Source organism: Cucurbita maxima, unplaced genomic scaffold (assembly GCF_002738345.1).
Source record: "Cucurbita maxima cultivar Rimu unplaced genomic scaffold, Cmax_1.0 Cma_Scf00005, whole genome shotgun sequence".
Taxonomy (NCBI): Eukaryota; Viridiplantae; Streptophyta; class Magnoliopsida; order Cucurbitales; family Cucurbitaceae; genus Cucurbita; species Cucurbita maxima.
This window is the reverse complement of record NW_019272021.1, coordinates 881,998-898,757: the sequence shown is the minus strand read 5'-3', so window position 1 is coordinate 898,757 and position 16,760 is coordinate 881,998. Positions and strand designations below refer to the sequence as shown.

The window sequence follows — 16,760 nt, the reverse complement described above, 5'->3', positions numbered from 1 at the left end:
ATTTTAAGCCACGTGCTACCACCGTAGCACCCTTCATAATCTTCCACAAACTCTTCCTTAATTTTGTTGCATAACCTGTGCTATCCAACTGACCAATAGAGATCAGATTCTTTTTTAGACCAGGAATATATCTGACATCCTTTAATGTCCACTGATTTCCTACCGGAGCTTTTATGCAGACATCTCCTTTTTCTTTAATCTCCAAATCTTTGTTATCGGCAAGATAAACCTTTTCAAAATTTTCAGACTTGAAATTTCGGAACAAATCTTTATTTGGAGACGAATGAAAAGATGCACCTTACTCCAAAATCCAAGATTCAATCGAACTGTCCACGCTGAGGATTAGAGCATCCCCAATGTCTTCTGCTGAATTTATATAATCATCATCATCTCCAGATTTGTGATTCTGCTTTCTCTTTGATCTTGTACAACCAGTCCGAAAGTGACCTTTTTCTACAATTCCAACACGTTACGTTTGTCTATTTGGAGATTTTTCTCGGTTCTTTGATTTTGATCATCCTTTGTTTGGGCCCTTCGGTTTACTTCTTCCCCATTGGTCAACACTAAGAACACTACTAGATGAATTTTCAATTTCTCGTTTGCGAATACTTTCGCTGAGAACTACATCTCGAATTTCATCAAACTTCAGTTTATCAGATCCTCGCGAACGGCTGATTGTGGCAACAACAGTATCCCACGACTCAGGTAAAGATGACATCAAAATCAATGCTTTAATTTCATCCTCGAAATTAATTTCCACAGAACAGAGTTGACTTACGATCATATTGAATTCATTTATATGATCAACAACAGATCCACCTTCAAACATCTGTAGATTGAACAATCTCCACATCAAATACACCTTGTTCATAGCTGACAGTTTTTCGTACGTATTCGACAGCGTCTTCAACAGACCTGACGTTGTCTTCTCCTTGATGATATTGAACGCCATGTTTCTGGATAGCGTCGATCGGATCAACCCTAAGGCTTGTCAATCCTTGAGCTTCCACTGCTCCGTGGTCATGGTATCCAGCATCACCCCCAACAAGGGTTCGTGAAGACCTTTCTGATACAGATAATCTTCAATCTGCATTTTTCAGAAATCGAAATCGGATCCATCGTACTTCTCAATTCCAATCTTTGAACTTTCTATCTTCATAGATCGTGGTGAATTTCGCCTAGCTCTGATACTAGTTGTTAGGATCGCACAACATCGCACACACTCGATCTAGATAAAGACAAAAAACAGGATAGAGAAAATGCAAGAAGAACTTTGGCTAAAGGATTTATATTAATGACTTCAAGTATGTACAGTAAGAGAGAATACAGAGAATACAGAAAAAAAATACATTTTCAAAGCTCGCCGAGGGATATATATATGGTTTAGCTTACTATATTTAGCTTTACCAAATATAACCATCTACTATATATAACTATTTACCATATATAGCTTTACCCGATATAGTTTTTTACTATACATAGCTATTTACTATTTATGACAATTTACTTTATATGTCATTTACTAAATATAGTTTTACTATGTATAACTGTTGACTCAGCTATAAATAAGCTGCAGGCTCCATAATCTAACACCAACTTCATTTCCCTTTTCTGAAAATCGGAGCCATTGTCGGAGTTCTAGATAGTTTTCCTTCCTCATTAGAGTTAGTTCGATGTGCTCGGAGATCTGCTGATTGGTAGGCAGCCAGGAAATATGTTGATAGTGGATTTATCTTCGAGGGTTGTTACAAATTTTGAGGGACAAGTCAAGTCAATCTTTGAAATAGGATGGAACGTTGACTAAGGACGATAGTAAGGCCAACCAAGTAAGTGACCTTACTATCGGCATGGTTATATTTGATGTTGACACGTGCCCTATAGTTTTGCACGTGTCATATATTTGATATGTGTGAATCATTTATGAATCGGTATGATTATGATATGATATGTGAATTGTATGATAACACTTATCATTCGATGTGTTCAATGATATGTTTGAGATAGGATACAAAAAGGATATGATAAACGTAATGTAACGATAAGACTAAGATATGTTCATAAAACGTTATGGTTAGGTTATGTAATGCAATGATATGATTATGGTGGATTGACAAAATGATACAATAAGGCTTTGTATACAAAACGATATGGTTATGATAGATTGATAAAACAATATGGTTAGGTTATGTATAAAAAAAGGATATGATTATGATAGACTAGTGAAACGATATGGTTAGGATAAGTTTAGGAAACTATATGACCAGGATAAGTATATGGAACGACATGACTATAAAGTATTTACGAAATGGTAAGATATGGGAACGATGTATGTATTTATAAATATTGTAATATAATATGAGAATTATATGATATATGTTATGGTACAATGGGTTTGATGAATTGACATAATTATGATAAGATATGTTGAAGGCATGCCCAAGATATGCTATGTGACTGTTATGATTTACGATATGATATGTATGCGCATGATGTGGATTGTTATGTCTGACAACATAGAAATATTATGATATGATATATGTGTCACATGAGTGATATGATTGACATGTAAATGATGAACTAGCATAAAATACAATCCTGACATAAGCATGCAAGATATAATAAATGACATACTAAACCATATGAGAAATGATATAGTATGAAGGAAAACCGCTAGCAAAGTTGTAATAAATGATAATGAAAATGGAAAAATGTTGAAACCTCATGCATTATTGTGTGCTCATGCATTGGGGGATACTCTTCCTTCATGATGGTACGAATGCGTACGCTACGAGGAAGGAGAACGATTATTATGTTATCATAATGATGTTGTGACGGTCGTTATTCCTAATGGTGTCCACATCAATAGCTACCAGAGAATGCTCACCCAACCAGAAAAGTGGCCCAGGAGATGTGCTAATCGACTAGTGGGTCCATACTTTCACGTGTATACCATGTGTAGAAAAATTAAGTACACATCCCAATTGCCCGTTATGATGGCCGCCTTAAGAAAATAGACCATTATGATAGGTCTCATTCATGAAAGTGTTTGCATTTAACCGCAATAGTAGGGTAACTTACTGAGTATTCCTTAAAATACTCAAGTCATGTGCTACTTCTATTTCAGGTAAAGGCAAGACATCCCCTCTATGACTGATGACGGTATCGCAACACGAGACCATGACACATGCATAGGGTAGTCGCATTTATTTTCTTAGACTTAGGCTAGAATAGGATGTTAAGCCGAAAAGAAGTTTTAGTCAAATTTAGAATATTCTAAAAGACGGGAAACAAGCTCAGGAAATCTACACTACAGTAAGTAACCATATAGAGCAACTTTCTGAAAAATACTTGTAGGAGTCGATTAAAATCAAAGGCTAGTAATTGAATATCATGTTTAAAAGCCTAGTGACCTAGTTTGATGTGAATGGCTTACAACTTAATTCTATTTATAGTTATATAACTTTTGCACCCATGAATGGTGAACTCTCTTATGCTCTCCAGTATGCTAAGTTTGGTTTATTATCACTTAGATGAGCGTAACAAGCATGTTGTATGTTTTTATACGTTTATTATGTATGATTTAAGATTTGGATAACCCGTTATTGCCCAATTATGAATTGGATTATTATTATGTGCCATAGAGTGTTATTTATGTTTTAGATAGGTTAGGAGTTACTATTTCGCGTATTTTGGTCCTAGAACCTAGTCATGAGTTCTATAGCATCTTTGGGTTGACAAGGTACCTTGTAGTGACAAATAGGGCACAACCTATATTCTTAAACTGACCAATAAGGGTTAGGGTATACTTGTTACATATGATTTACTTGTCACTGGTAGGGGATTTCAGGAATCATATAAGGTTTGCTATTTGAGTACTATTGGTGGTGCCTAGTGGGGAGCCATGAACTTTTTACTATTCCAGCTTGAGTGATATAGTGACAAGTAGTTTACTGTTCTAGCCTGAAACGGCGAAGTAACATGTAGTTACTGATCTCAAGACAGGTAGTTTACTCTTCTAATCCGAGGAGGGTACACGAGCAGATAGCTATTGTTCCAGCTTGGAAAGGCATAGTGAAAGGTATTTTACTGATCTTAGGGAAAGGTAAATGTTGTCCGACACCACTAGGGAGATTCCTTCGCTTAGAGCTCTATAGGTTCAGAGTATTACCCTAGGGCCCTTCCATTGGCTACAATGACTCAGTTCACTTTCTAGAAGACTGAAGAAGTACATAGACATATGTGAAACCCATATCTTCAAATGTTAGTACAAACTTTAAGACAGTTCCAAGTATATAGTCTAAGTTTTTCGTGTATGGGAATAAATCCAACAAGAGCATACAAGTAGATTGCTTATTGAGTATTTTATATTTATCCCATATTATTTTTTATTTTTTTTTTAGATGGAGTGTAGACCACTGTCAATGTTTGGAGCGTGCAGCGGTAGGAAGGGCCCTTAGATTGAGTCGTCTTCCTTCCCTGTCATTTTATTATAAGGTAAGCAAGTGGGTAAGTAGCAAGTAGCAAGTAACGAACTTACCTCGTCCTATGATTTAAAGTTTCCATGCATTGTTAGTTGCACATGTACCTATTAAGGCTAATGATTTGGGTTGAATACCGAGTAATTTGATTTATTATATGAGTATATCATGGCACCTAGAATCACAAGTAATGGACGAGGAAGTGGTAGGGGTACTGTACCGTATTTCTGTTCTTCTTCAATCCGTCAGCTCTACAGTGAGCTCTCATTGGTTCTTTCAACTGACACTGAAGAGAGGAAGTGAAGCTAAGCTGATTTGATTCATTCTGCTATCCTTTCACAAGTAACCAAAGGATTTGATTTGCATTTGTCAACCCGGGACGAAAACAGGATAGCCGACTGATCTTCGGGAGGGGAATCCATCTTCTTTCTTTATAATCCGCTATGGAATGGTAATTGCTTAACCAACCGACCGAGTCTAACCCTACCCAAGATCCAACTCCAGAACAGGCACCACATGTTCAAGGGTTCGAGCAAGGACATGCACCCCCCAGTTCAAGCCTAGGAGCAAATAATATCTCCACCTTCAGATATAGTAGGTTCTCACACGAAACTCTTAAAATGTTAATACTAGTCATTAGGGCCAACCAAGGGGGACGAAGTCGGCATGACATGAGAACAAAAAATTATTAGGAATTTTCAGAAGCATGATCCTCCAACCTTTGACAAGAATGTAATCGATTCAACTTGGCATAAGAATGGGTCAAGGCAACCGAGATAACATTTGGGAATATGAATTACTCAGAAGACTAGAAAGTTAAGGGTGTCTCCTACTACTTAGGGGCGAGACACACTTGGAAGGGTGTAGAAGCCTAACGTAATGCAGGAAACTTCAGACATAGATTCACATTAAAATCAAACTTTAGACATAACTACTCACTAGTTCCAACAAAACAGCAATAATAAAAACATTTCAAAACTTAAATACTAAGAAATCGATTCACAAAAGTTAAGCATAGGAGCACACTCCTTTGCACAGAGACAAAAAACAATAGCTCCGCTTAAACGTGCGTGCGCAACATGCATGGGTTTCAAAAGTTCCACCATGTTTATTACAGATAAGAAGAGAAGGAACTACGATACACAAATCAATGAAAATGATAAGAGTACCCAATGCACTAAACACTAACACAACAACCCAAATAACATCCAACACAACAGCACATTCATCTCGTTATTTTTAACTCAAACTCCTACCCAAAACCTTCAATTTCCAAATCAACAGATTGAAAATCTGGCTTCGCAAGGACTGAGGTTCCTTGGCTGAAGATGCTGCGATGCAATCTTTCTCCCACGCGTCTCGATCGATCAGTCTCGGGGCGAGGAGTCCTTCTTGAACAAAGCGTACGCATCGCTGTATATGGCAATGATGTTTGAGAAAACTGCAAGCACAATCATGAAGATGCCCAACACCTTGTCCCTTTTCGTCGCTATACAGTGCGAATCCCTGAAAACAATAACGCCAACAACATCATAACTTGGAAGCCAACACCAAGTCCAATGTCCAAGCCAGAGAAGTAACTAGCTAACCTCAAAGCAACAGAAGCAGGGAATATGAATCCAATGCACACAGCCGCAGTTGCACCAGTAAATTGGAAGACATCCCAGATACTGGGAATGAAATTTGCTGCCAAGAATATGAGAGTAACAAGCGAGACTGTGATCAGCGAAAATCTCAAGTTGTCTCGAACCAATGGTCGAGCGGATGGAAAGAGGAGGCCATCCAAGTTAACTCTCAACGGGTAAAACACGATTGGGAATACAAGCATCAGGTGTGCTGCATAGCTAACACGGACAGCATCATTAAACACAGAACCAAAGGGAATGTTAAGATCAGCATCAAAATTCGCAAGTACGTCCGACAGAGTTCCTTCACCGAAAAGGAGATAGCCGAAGATGCTAGTCATAACATAAACAGAACAGCACAAACCAATGGAAGTTCGTACAACTGGCTTTATCTGTGAAGGATCCTCCAGTTCGTTGCTTATGTTGTGAACTGCAGACAAGAAGCCAATAATATAAGATTCCTCAAACATCCAAACTGCTACATGTACCAGAAACTTAGTTTAACACTGATTCGGATCCTATCATATATGAGAATTTCTCACAAATAATTGCAATAATTAAGCATGAGAGCCAAATGAATCGAAATATTCATGTTTGAAATGAATGGAAAGACAATCTACTCTCATTGAGTGATTTAATTAGATAATCAAAAACCGAGGATCTTGAAAACAATTCAAAATTCAAAAGAACTTCGTGGGGGCCATTGAAACAGCTGGAGAAAGCCCGGCCCCTATTGAAGAGTAATGGAACAATTAGAAAATGAAAAGATGTCATCAAATAATGTAAAAGCTAGCCGCCAACAATCTTTTGTAAAACTCAATGAACATCACTTTTTACAAACCAATAAGAATATCAGCACATTGCCTCTATAGCATAAGACTCTCTCCAACCCTCCCAACAGAACAAGGATGCAAGAAGCTAAGCTTGGAAATGAAGGCCTAAAAGGAAAAGAGAACAGCGTGCGTTACCGTTGTAATGGCATACATAGGCAGTAACGACCACCGGGACAGCAGTAAATAGCTTCAAGAATGATGACACATCAATAATCTCAGGGAACAATCTGGGCATCTGAATGCTTCCATCTATCAACTTGTAAACTGAAATTCCGATGGTGATGATAAGAAATATCACAGCCAGTGCAACTGATAAGGCAGATGTGAAGCTCAATGAATCTGCAACCAACAAGGGTCAATTAGAACACCATAATACCTATATAAATATCCAAGCTTATCTTTTCAGTGGAACATAAATTGGTATTCTTTTTCATGGAAAGAATGCTTAGAATAGTTGCCAAACATAAACATTTGTGTTTGGAAGTTCTTTTAACCATTTAAAGCATTTGTCCTGTTGTTGAAATCCATCAAAAAATTGCCTTTTAGATGCAAAATTAAACAAAACAAGACTATCATCTATCTTAAGCTGTTTGGAACGAAAATAATATTCATAAAACATAATCAGAACATGCTGAAGAAGTTTGCAGTAATTGTTCCAAATGAAAATTAAAGCACTAACCTATCCTCTTAAAGCATGCCAATGGTGAAAAGATTCCAAGTGTTGTAACTAGAAGTATGAAAAATCGTTCATTCCACCAATGTCGACCCCACCATCCTTCAAGAACACCAGCATGGTGAACACCGTCCGCAGTAGTTCCAGAGAGCACATCACCTAGGAGAAAATCATACCAAGCTTGTTTATCTCATCAAACTGCATATACAACTATTTCTAGCCAAGAAAGTTACTCGTTGCCAACATAAAAGACATTAAATATCCTGAAACAACTAGCACACAATTGACAATAGCTAAAACAAAATCATAGAAATAGATTTGATGACAAGTTCATAAAGTGATTGAAACCCACCTATAATGATCATGTAGACAGTAAGAACACCAATGTTGTTGACAAGAACACATATCTGCAGGATTATTTTACCATATCTCCCAAAAGCATCTCCCATTAAACCTCCATAAGAAGCCGACTTCCTCGGCCGACTAAACCTGAGCAAAAGCTCTACTGAAGTCTCTGTAAGGAATGCCATGAAGATGATCATAGTAATCCCTACAAATAGGCCCAACTCTTTGACCATTGCAGGCAAAGCCATGATCCCAGCACCAATGATTGTGGTCGATAAATTGAACACTGCCCCACTAAAGGAAGCTCCACTGAATTCATTAATCCCAGTTCCTTCATCTTGTCTACATGGTAACAAAGGAGATTTCTCATCCACCACAGATTTCTTCCTGCCCGACCTCTTCTCCTCCCTTGGTGCAAGATTGTCAATGGTCATCTTTCCAATTATCTCAAAATGTTCAAGCAAAACACCAAACGATTCCCAAAGCTAATTTTCAAACAATCTGCAAGAAAAACAACCTAAGAATTTGGCATAAATCTGACATAGGGTGTCGAGATTCCAAAAGTAACATAACTCCACCTGATAGATGAACTTTCAAGACTTCGCAGTAAAGGATCGTATGCAGTCAATGGCTACTTTTAAAAGAAACCACCAGAATCTAAATACTCAGCTCCTTGTAAAAATTTTAAAACAATCGGATTAACCGGAAAATCAAACCCTTCTGAAATGAAATAAAATCGAATCAGAAACAGGAAGCGAAGAAAATGAATCGAGAGCTAGTATAAGTACGATCAAAACCTGGGTTCTTAAGATCGGAAAGAGGAGATTAACGCAGACCCCTTTTATCAGACAAGCCAATCAAAGAAACTCAACTCCCAAACAAGAAGATCCGGAATGGGATTCACTTGCAGCCAAGACCAGAATGGTCAATAATGCAATTAGGAGAAAAAAGCGGAATAATCACGTCTCTGGGGCAATGGCGAAGAAAAGAGAGATAAGAACACACGCAAATATCATAAGAGTATCGGTACAATATGTACGCATACAAAATACGAATTGACTAAAAAGGATAGAGACGAGAATATGGGTGGTTGATGGATTATCTTCTAATCTCTCCGCCTTCGGAAAATTACTCCGTTTTGTCTTGAAAACAGGATTGTGATTGTGAATTCTATCGGTTTCCCCTTCAAAAAACGAAAAAGGGGAAGCAATTAAGAAGGGGAAATCGGCGACCACAAGCGTCCTGTCGATGAGAAAAAACGAGGCCCCACTTGCCAATTGCCATTGCAAATGATCCACGCTTGATTGTTAATGAAAAAATAATAATAAAACTGTTCCCGATTTTCTAGGACAATCTAAAATAATTGGATAAATTTTTATTCTTTATTTAATATTCTAAAGGAATTTTACCATATGTTTATGAAATAATTTTATCCTATCAATAACATTATTCACAACACAATTTAAACAAATTAATCAACTCTTACATTAATTTATGATATCATATATGATTTTCGATTGTTATAAACAAATTTGTGTTCATCATTTTAATACCAAAAAAAAAAGAGAGAGAGAGAGAGAGAACAAGTTCTTCGGTCTCCCCCAGCCTAAATATCTCCAACTCTCTTCCAAATCTCTCAACTCAGTCTCCGTAGCATAGGATTAGCCCTCCATTACGGAGATTCAATTCTACTGGAAGGGAAGTCATTGCTTTAAATCAATTTCTATTTATGTGTACAAGGAATTTTTGTCACAAATCCACCCGTAGAATAAGGTCCAAAGTGGATCAGAAATGTCCACAATTTGGCTAAAAACAACATAAAAAAAAAAAAAATGAGAGAAAACACAGAATAAAAGGGAAGTAATCTGTAAAGGAAATAGTTTTGGATGTAGTTCGAATATGACTCCTAACAATAGTGTTCGACATGCATCTTACCCAACCACGCAGCCAACCCCCTCAAACGCGTGTTCAACCCAATCCATCTCCCACCCTACAAACCTTATCCGTTGTCTAGCCCACGTACGTTCTCGACCCAGACTCACCACTTCTATCTACCTGCGCCCAAACTATCAGCAACCCAACCCAGATCACGACCTTCGCCCTTTTCCAACACTGCATGGCTCAGCTTTGTACACTTATATTCAAGCTATGGCGAATTCATCAAAGAAAATTCTAAAAGACATTGGACACCTCCATTATATGTTCAAAGTTGAGCTTCAAGAAAGATATGCATTAAATGCACTTTAAGTTGCATTTAACAAGAAAAAAAATATGCATTAAATACTTTAAGTTGTATTTAATGAACTCAGCTAAATTTATGGAGGATAAATAAGCACATTTCATTCCGACACTATTTAATTATAATTTAAATATTTGTTACCATATTCTACCATTAAGGAGCTATTTTAACAAGGAGATTATGGTATTCCTCCTTTACTCTCAAATTTAATTTGGGAGTTACCTGTTATGTTATATACGTTAAGGTTGTAAACGCTACATAAAGCTTCATTTTCTTTGATCATAGACATTACATTTTGGAATTAAAAAGAATAGAATTTCTATATTTTAGCTTTGTTGAAAGCTAAGATCTTTTTTGCAAATTCTTGTGTTTAGAACTTGCATGCTAGAATCATTCAAGTGGTAGTGATCAAACCTCTTGTGGAGTGATTCGAATCACGAGTTTAGAAATAAGTTTTCTTTACTCTTGATCTTGATCATCAAAGTAATCTATTTCATACTTTCCTTTTGGTTGATTTCATATCAATGCATGTACTTCCATATGTTGTGCCACATATATTATGTTAGCATGTTCACACTATACCTATCAGACTATTAGACATTGATAAACCATATATCTTAGCCATGAAAAATATGTCAAGTATAGGTATGCATGTCTCATAGACATGTATGACATGAAAAGAATAGAGGTATGATTTACTTGAGATATGTATCATGATTTGAAAATATGGATCCTCAAGCATTTTATATCTCATGACATGCATCCGAATACTTTCTCGTAATGGTTAATATAGACATGTACACCATGATATTATACGTACTTCTTTTCCTCTGTGGCTTTTGGTAGTGTGAGCAATCGCTAGCCCATAATTAGGCTCAAGAGTTATGTATACGAGTTGACTTGGTGTGTTCATGTGTGGGTCATGTATAAAGAAATGCTATGCACCCAACCTTGTCGGGACGGGAAAGTAGAGACCAAAGAAAAGTTTTATGAAAAGATACGTTCTATCATGATTGCATTTATTGACCCCAACAGTGAAACTATTTACCGAATATTTTTAAATATTCAAGCGAAGTGCTACGTTTTTCATATAAAAGTAAGACACCCATATATGGATGACATTGTCGATATAGAGGCCATGGAAATCATAAAGGATGAAAAGTTTAAAGGTCAAAACCTTATGCTTATCTCTTCTTGAGAGGGAACAGTAATCTTTGCTTATCCAAATAATTAAAATAATTTTATTCTCAAAAGAAAAAAAAAATGAAGAATTAGAAAATCACATCGACGACCGCAATAATTGACAGGAAAGAAAAATGTCATATCTTAATATTTTAAATAATAATTTTTCTTTATTTTAGGTAATTATATATATGGCAATGCTTTAAATGTCACAATTATAGCAATAATTTTGCATAAAAAGCCAAAGTTATATAATTATGCAATAACCAACCTATATTCTTTCTCATATAAAAACAAGGAGTATTTGGTCGGATCAATTATTTGTCAAAGTTAATGTTAATGGTTATTGATTGTTTCTTATTGTCTTTATTTATAAAATTTGGTTGATTTTTATTAACTGTGTTTCTTTTTTATAATACTTTTTTTCGGCTCTATTTTCAGTTCTGGTAAGGTTGGTGTATAATAATTATCTTATTCATTGGGCCTGACTATAATCTAGCACATTCTCATGCTACTAAAAGCCACGAAGAAAAAATAGCGTGTATAATATCATGGTGTACACATCTATACTAATCATAACGAGAAAATATCTCAATGTTTATGTTTCAAATCATGGTACATACTTAAGATACAAATCGTACCTCCATTTTTTCATGATGAGACATGTATATGTATACTTGATATATCTTCTATGGTTTAAGATGACTTATCAATATCTCATAGGCATAGTTGGAACATGCTAACATAATATATGTGGCATGATATATAGAACTGTATGAGTTACAGGGTACGTGTATGTCATAACGTAATTTCATAATATAGCATAATTATAACATAACATAACATCATAAAAAATATGACACGTATAGGGGCTACAGGGTACGTGTCATTCATACAGCACATAAGTCATCCAACCAAGTTCGTGGGCATCCAATAGTAAAGGTACTTACTTGGCTGGCCTAAGTCGGAGTCACTAATTAATCCTTGTTGCTAGTTTTAATCTACCCCTCAAAGTAAACTTATATGGACTCATGACGAACTCAGCTATAAGACATTAATTAATAATCTATCTTATCTTAAATTAATTTAAATTAGACAAAGCCACACTACCCTCAAATACTCTCAATAACATAAAATTAAAAATAAAATAAAAAAAACAAAAAAACACTGAGGTTAAAAAAAATGGTAGAAAAGCCATTTACATTTATTTTATATGACATTTGTTGTTTCTGTTTAATTTTATAGGGACTGTGATATATTATCTACCTAAGAGATTACTTAAGGTGAGATAATTGGGGAATGGATCAGAAGTTTGGGGAAGGGTCGTAAAAACAACCCTTAATCTTTTTTTAATTTTATTTATTTATTATTTTACTTAGGCTATTACATCAATAGAACCATCTTCCATTACTCATTCGACCGTGCAACTTTTTACTATCTTAGGTAAACCTATGAGAAATTTCCCGATGCAATTTCTCCAAAAAACTGTTAAACCTCGTGGTACCTCAGATTCACTAACAGTAGTTTGAACATGTTCTTTAACAACTCTCCATTTGACCTACTATTCTGAAAGACTTAGACTATCTAAGATTCAATCACTATGTTAATTAAATCTTAGAATGAGACAAACAATCTCATATTCTTTGAAAGTGGGGTGCTAAACTTTGCATGTTATTTTAGTATTCTTGTACCACCCAAAAAGGAAGGGAATTAGCTCCAATGAGAACAAGTCGTCCATGTAAGACTCAAAGGATCAAAGGAAACAAATTAAGAGGATTAAGCAAGGACAAAGGTTTTAAGCAAGTCATTTCTATACTATAAGAAGTATTTTAAGGATATGAGGCCATTGGAAAAAGATTGAAATAGAAAAAGTGAGTGAGAATAACAAAAAGGTCATTTTTCCAATTATCAAAGATCTATTTAGATTTTAAATTCTTTATCTAGAAGGAATTTAAAGATGCTAAAGAAGGAAAAAAAATAATAAAATATTTCGAAGGTGGCAAATCACCAAAATACTCTTGAAGTTCCACTTAATTACAAAACTAACATTAAAGAAAATCTGCCTCGAGATTTGTTTCCAAAACCGACCCCGTAAGGAAATTAATGGTACCTTCACATCCAACGGTTCTAGAACAATAAAAAACCGTGATTAGTTTGATCTATAAATAGAAAGTTCTGGATAATGTTGTAATGCATAAATCTAGTGACGAAGCTTTTAGATTATCGGTTTATCTTCCTCAAATTTAGAAATCCGAGAGATATGGTTAATCATTCTCCCCTGTACCAACTCCCATCCATTTTATATGAGATTTCCAACAAGTTTCGTGAATGAATCAGGTCCTAAAAAGCTTTAGAATCGGCTGCCCAACAAAAGATTTCTAGATTTACTCCGACAAAAAACATGTTTTCCGGCGAACTTGGGAAGATTATAACTTGAGCTACAGACCACGAAAATGTATGAACTTGCTCTCTACTTTTTCCTTGAAACTTTATCGGAAGGTTTCGTGAAGAAAGCGAGTCCATTAGAGGTCTATATAGAGATTTACAAAGGCAAAATCAGAGGGGTATGATAAGAAAAAATAGGGATTTTTCCAACTACCAAGGAAGAAGATGAAATCCAAAGTCAAAGGTCAAACTTTGACCAATAAAAGTTAAAGATAGCCATATGTTGACCTTCTCCAATTTTTCTCAATTTTAACCCTCTTCCACACAGGTTCTCATGAAAAACTTTATGGTTCTAGAAACAAGATACAATAAGAAATGTGTGGAAGAAAATTGGAAGTAATTCGGGTATCGAAAGCTCAAGAACGGAAGTCTCGAACATCGACAACAAGATAAGTAGCCACCTTGGACTTTTCTTAAGAAATACTTGTATTAATCGCTTGGATTTTCATATGAACCTTAAACCAAGTATTCATTAAGGATATATGAAAGAAAAACCAAAAGAACCGTGAGCTAAGGCCCTGAACCGATCAAATTACTCGAGATTTAAGTAACGTTAACCCACTAGATGAACTTTTTGCCTATGAAATTTTAATGCTGATCATATTATAGCATCTTGAGGTTATATACAAAATTTGGTGGTCATTGGATAAGGATAACTAGGTAAACCAAGAAACGGTGCACAATAACCATAATGCCCATAAGAATATCTACCTACGGTTCATGACCTAGATCACCTCCAAATACTATGAAACTCTGAAGTTGACCTTAGTTTATGATGTCTGATGATGTGGTGAAGTTTGAAAGCCATTGGAACATGTTAACTAGCAAAACCAAGAATTAAGGGTAAAATGACCAAAATGCCCCTAGAACTACTCATGATAATTCAAGGTCTATACGTGCTCCAACTGATTTGCTACTTCTTATAAGGTCTATTCTGAAGGACATAAAGATATTCTTGAGGTTTCAAGTTTATTGGAGCAAGTTTGTAACCTAAACCAAGTTAGGATCCAAGAGACACCTAAGGGAAACACCTCAAGAATCAAGACTATTCTAGAACCCTCTAAAGAATTCACTAGGAATCTATGACCTTCTAGAATAACTCATGCTAAGATGGGTTTGTATGCTCATGAATGTATGTTACAACTTATGCATCAAGGAATTACGAACCTTAGAAACTTACAAGATTGACAACCAAGAACAATACCACACAAGCTCTACAACTACCAAACTAAGAAGAATGCTAAGTACCACTTAAGAACTAGGGACCAAGGTCCTTAACTCAGAAATTCAAGAATACTAGGTAATACTCTAATCGCATCCAAAGTGACCCATGACCTCCCACCAAGCGGTGCTTTATGAGGCCTAGGTTTTCCTCTTTTAGGTGGGATGCCCTGCACCATGTTTCCTTTGGAGGATATCATGTTTGACCTCATTTCCCTTACCTAAATGAGATGCCCTGCATCATATTATGGGTACCCAGCAGGGCATCATGGTCATGTATGCATCGACCATGTGACCTATATGGTCTATAATGGGGAGTAGTCTAGGGCTATGATGGAACAAGAAGAGAGTAAGTTACCTTAGCTAAGAATCAAGAACCTCCTAAGACCTTCCATGGTACAACATGCTCATGACTTAGATTACGCTGCTTGGAACGCATGAGCCTTAAGCGTAGGTATTCAGATTGTATCACAAGACAAGTCCTAAGATGTAGAATTATATTAAATCTCTTGGAACATAAGAAGCCTTAGACGTAGGTTTTTCACACTATGCCACTTGAAACGCATGAAGCCTTGGGCATAGGTTTTCATACCATATCGAAGGGCAAGCCCTAAGATGCTGATTAAACTACGTCGCTTGGAACGCATGAAGCTTTGGGTATAGGTTTTCAAGTGTATGTCTAGTACCATAAATCCTAGGGGGAGTGTCTGGGAGAACGAAACAAGATTAGAACAAGAACCTAGAAAGTACCAAGAACAAGAGAAATATCAAGAACAAGAACATGGATCAAGATCCAAGCTCTAAGGACAATAACAAAGAACCAAGAACCATAGTACCAAGGCCCTCCGGATAGATCACAATAAGAACCCCCAGTCAAAAACAAGAACTAGAGGGCCTAAATACTTACAACAAGATCAAGAACAAGAACAAGACAAGAAAGAGTGTGGTACCTTAGTATATCAAGGACACGACTAAGAGTCTACAAGTAGGCTACTTATTGAATCTTTTTACTCATTCCTTATTCTCCATATTTTCAGGTAATAAGGAGCTGGTCAAGGTTGGGAGCGGACTCTGGAGCAGGTGTCATAGACAACCTTCACTTGTCGTCTCAACCCTTTTGTTTTAAAATGTTGTGTCCATTTCTTATTTTTTATATCAATATTATCGTGCTTTAAATTACTAATGTGCTTAGACTATTTGGTTATAATATAAATTATGTTTTAAATTTTAATTGTTTTATTTCGTGAAAAATTTACCCGTCATTTTAGAATCATCGAGTCAGCTCGATCCTTGCAATTTTAGTTAGTAATTTTTTCATAACAACAATGTTATTAACCTTAATACATCATCTAGCACATCTTCATACTAGGGCTTTGACTTGCGAATTGTTTTAACTTTTGAAAACTCTTATCGCAACACTATAAGCAAAAGTTATATTTGTGTGAGTCGGAATAGGTCAAACTAGAAATATTCAAACAACCCTTTTATATCCTCTTAAGGTAAATTACAACTTTATGCCTCCATAAAAGACTAGACTAGATGCAGACTCTTCCTCCCTCAAGATGGTCCATTGTGCCATCTTCCTTAATATTCATTGCTTGAGGGAAGTTACTTTGTCTAACCAAAACTCATACTTAAAGTGTTCGATACAAAGCATATTATATAGTACTAATAATGTTTAAGGGCTGGCCATGTTGCCTTTTTTTTTTTTTTTTTTTG

At 35.9% G+C, this 16,760-nt stretch overlaps 1 protein-coding gene and 1 long non-coding RNA gene across 2 annotated transcripts in view; one reads left to right on the top strand and one right to left on the bottom strand.

Moving 5' to 3' along the window:
* Positions 1-2,297: 2,297 nt before the first annotated feature.
* LOC111480050 overlaps positions 2,298-16,760 on the top strand; it is a 15,937-nt gene continuing 1,474 nt past the window's right edge. The window contains exon 1 of the long non-coding RNA XR_002717740.1: positions 2,298-2,308. This is a non-coding gene — a long non-coding RNA (uncharacterized LOC111480050). The remainder of the gene's footprint in view (positions 2,309-16,760) is intronic.
* On the bottom strand, positions 5,482-9,168 carry LOC111479932 (amino acid transporter AVT6A-like). Its single transcript, XM_023124846.1, has 7 exons — positions 8,752-9,168; positions 8,533-8,674; positions 7,962-8,455; positions 7,616-7,768; positions 7,072-7,275; positions 6,068-6,533; positions 5,482-5,984 (listed from the first exon to the last, which is right to left on the bottom strand). Exons 3-7 carry the CDS (start codon positions 8,386-8,388, stop codon positions 5,846-5,848), a joined length of 1,389 nt encoding a protein of 462 aa, XP_022980614.1. The 5' UTR covers positions 8,389-8,455; positions 8,533-8,674; positions 8,752-9,168; the 3' UTR covers positions 5,482-5,845.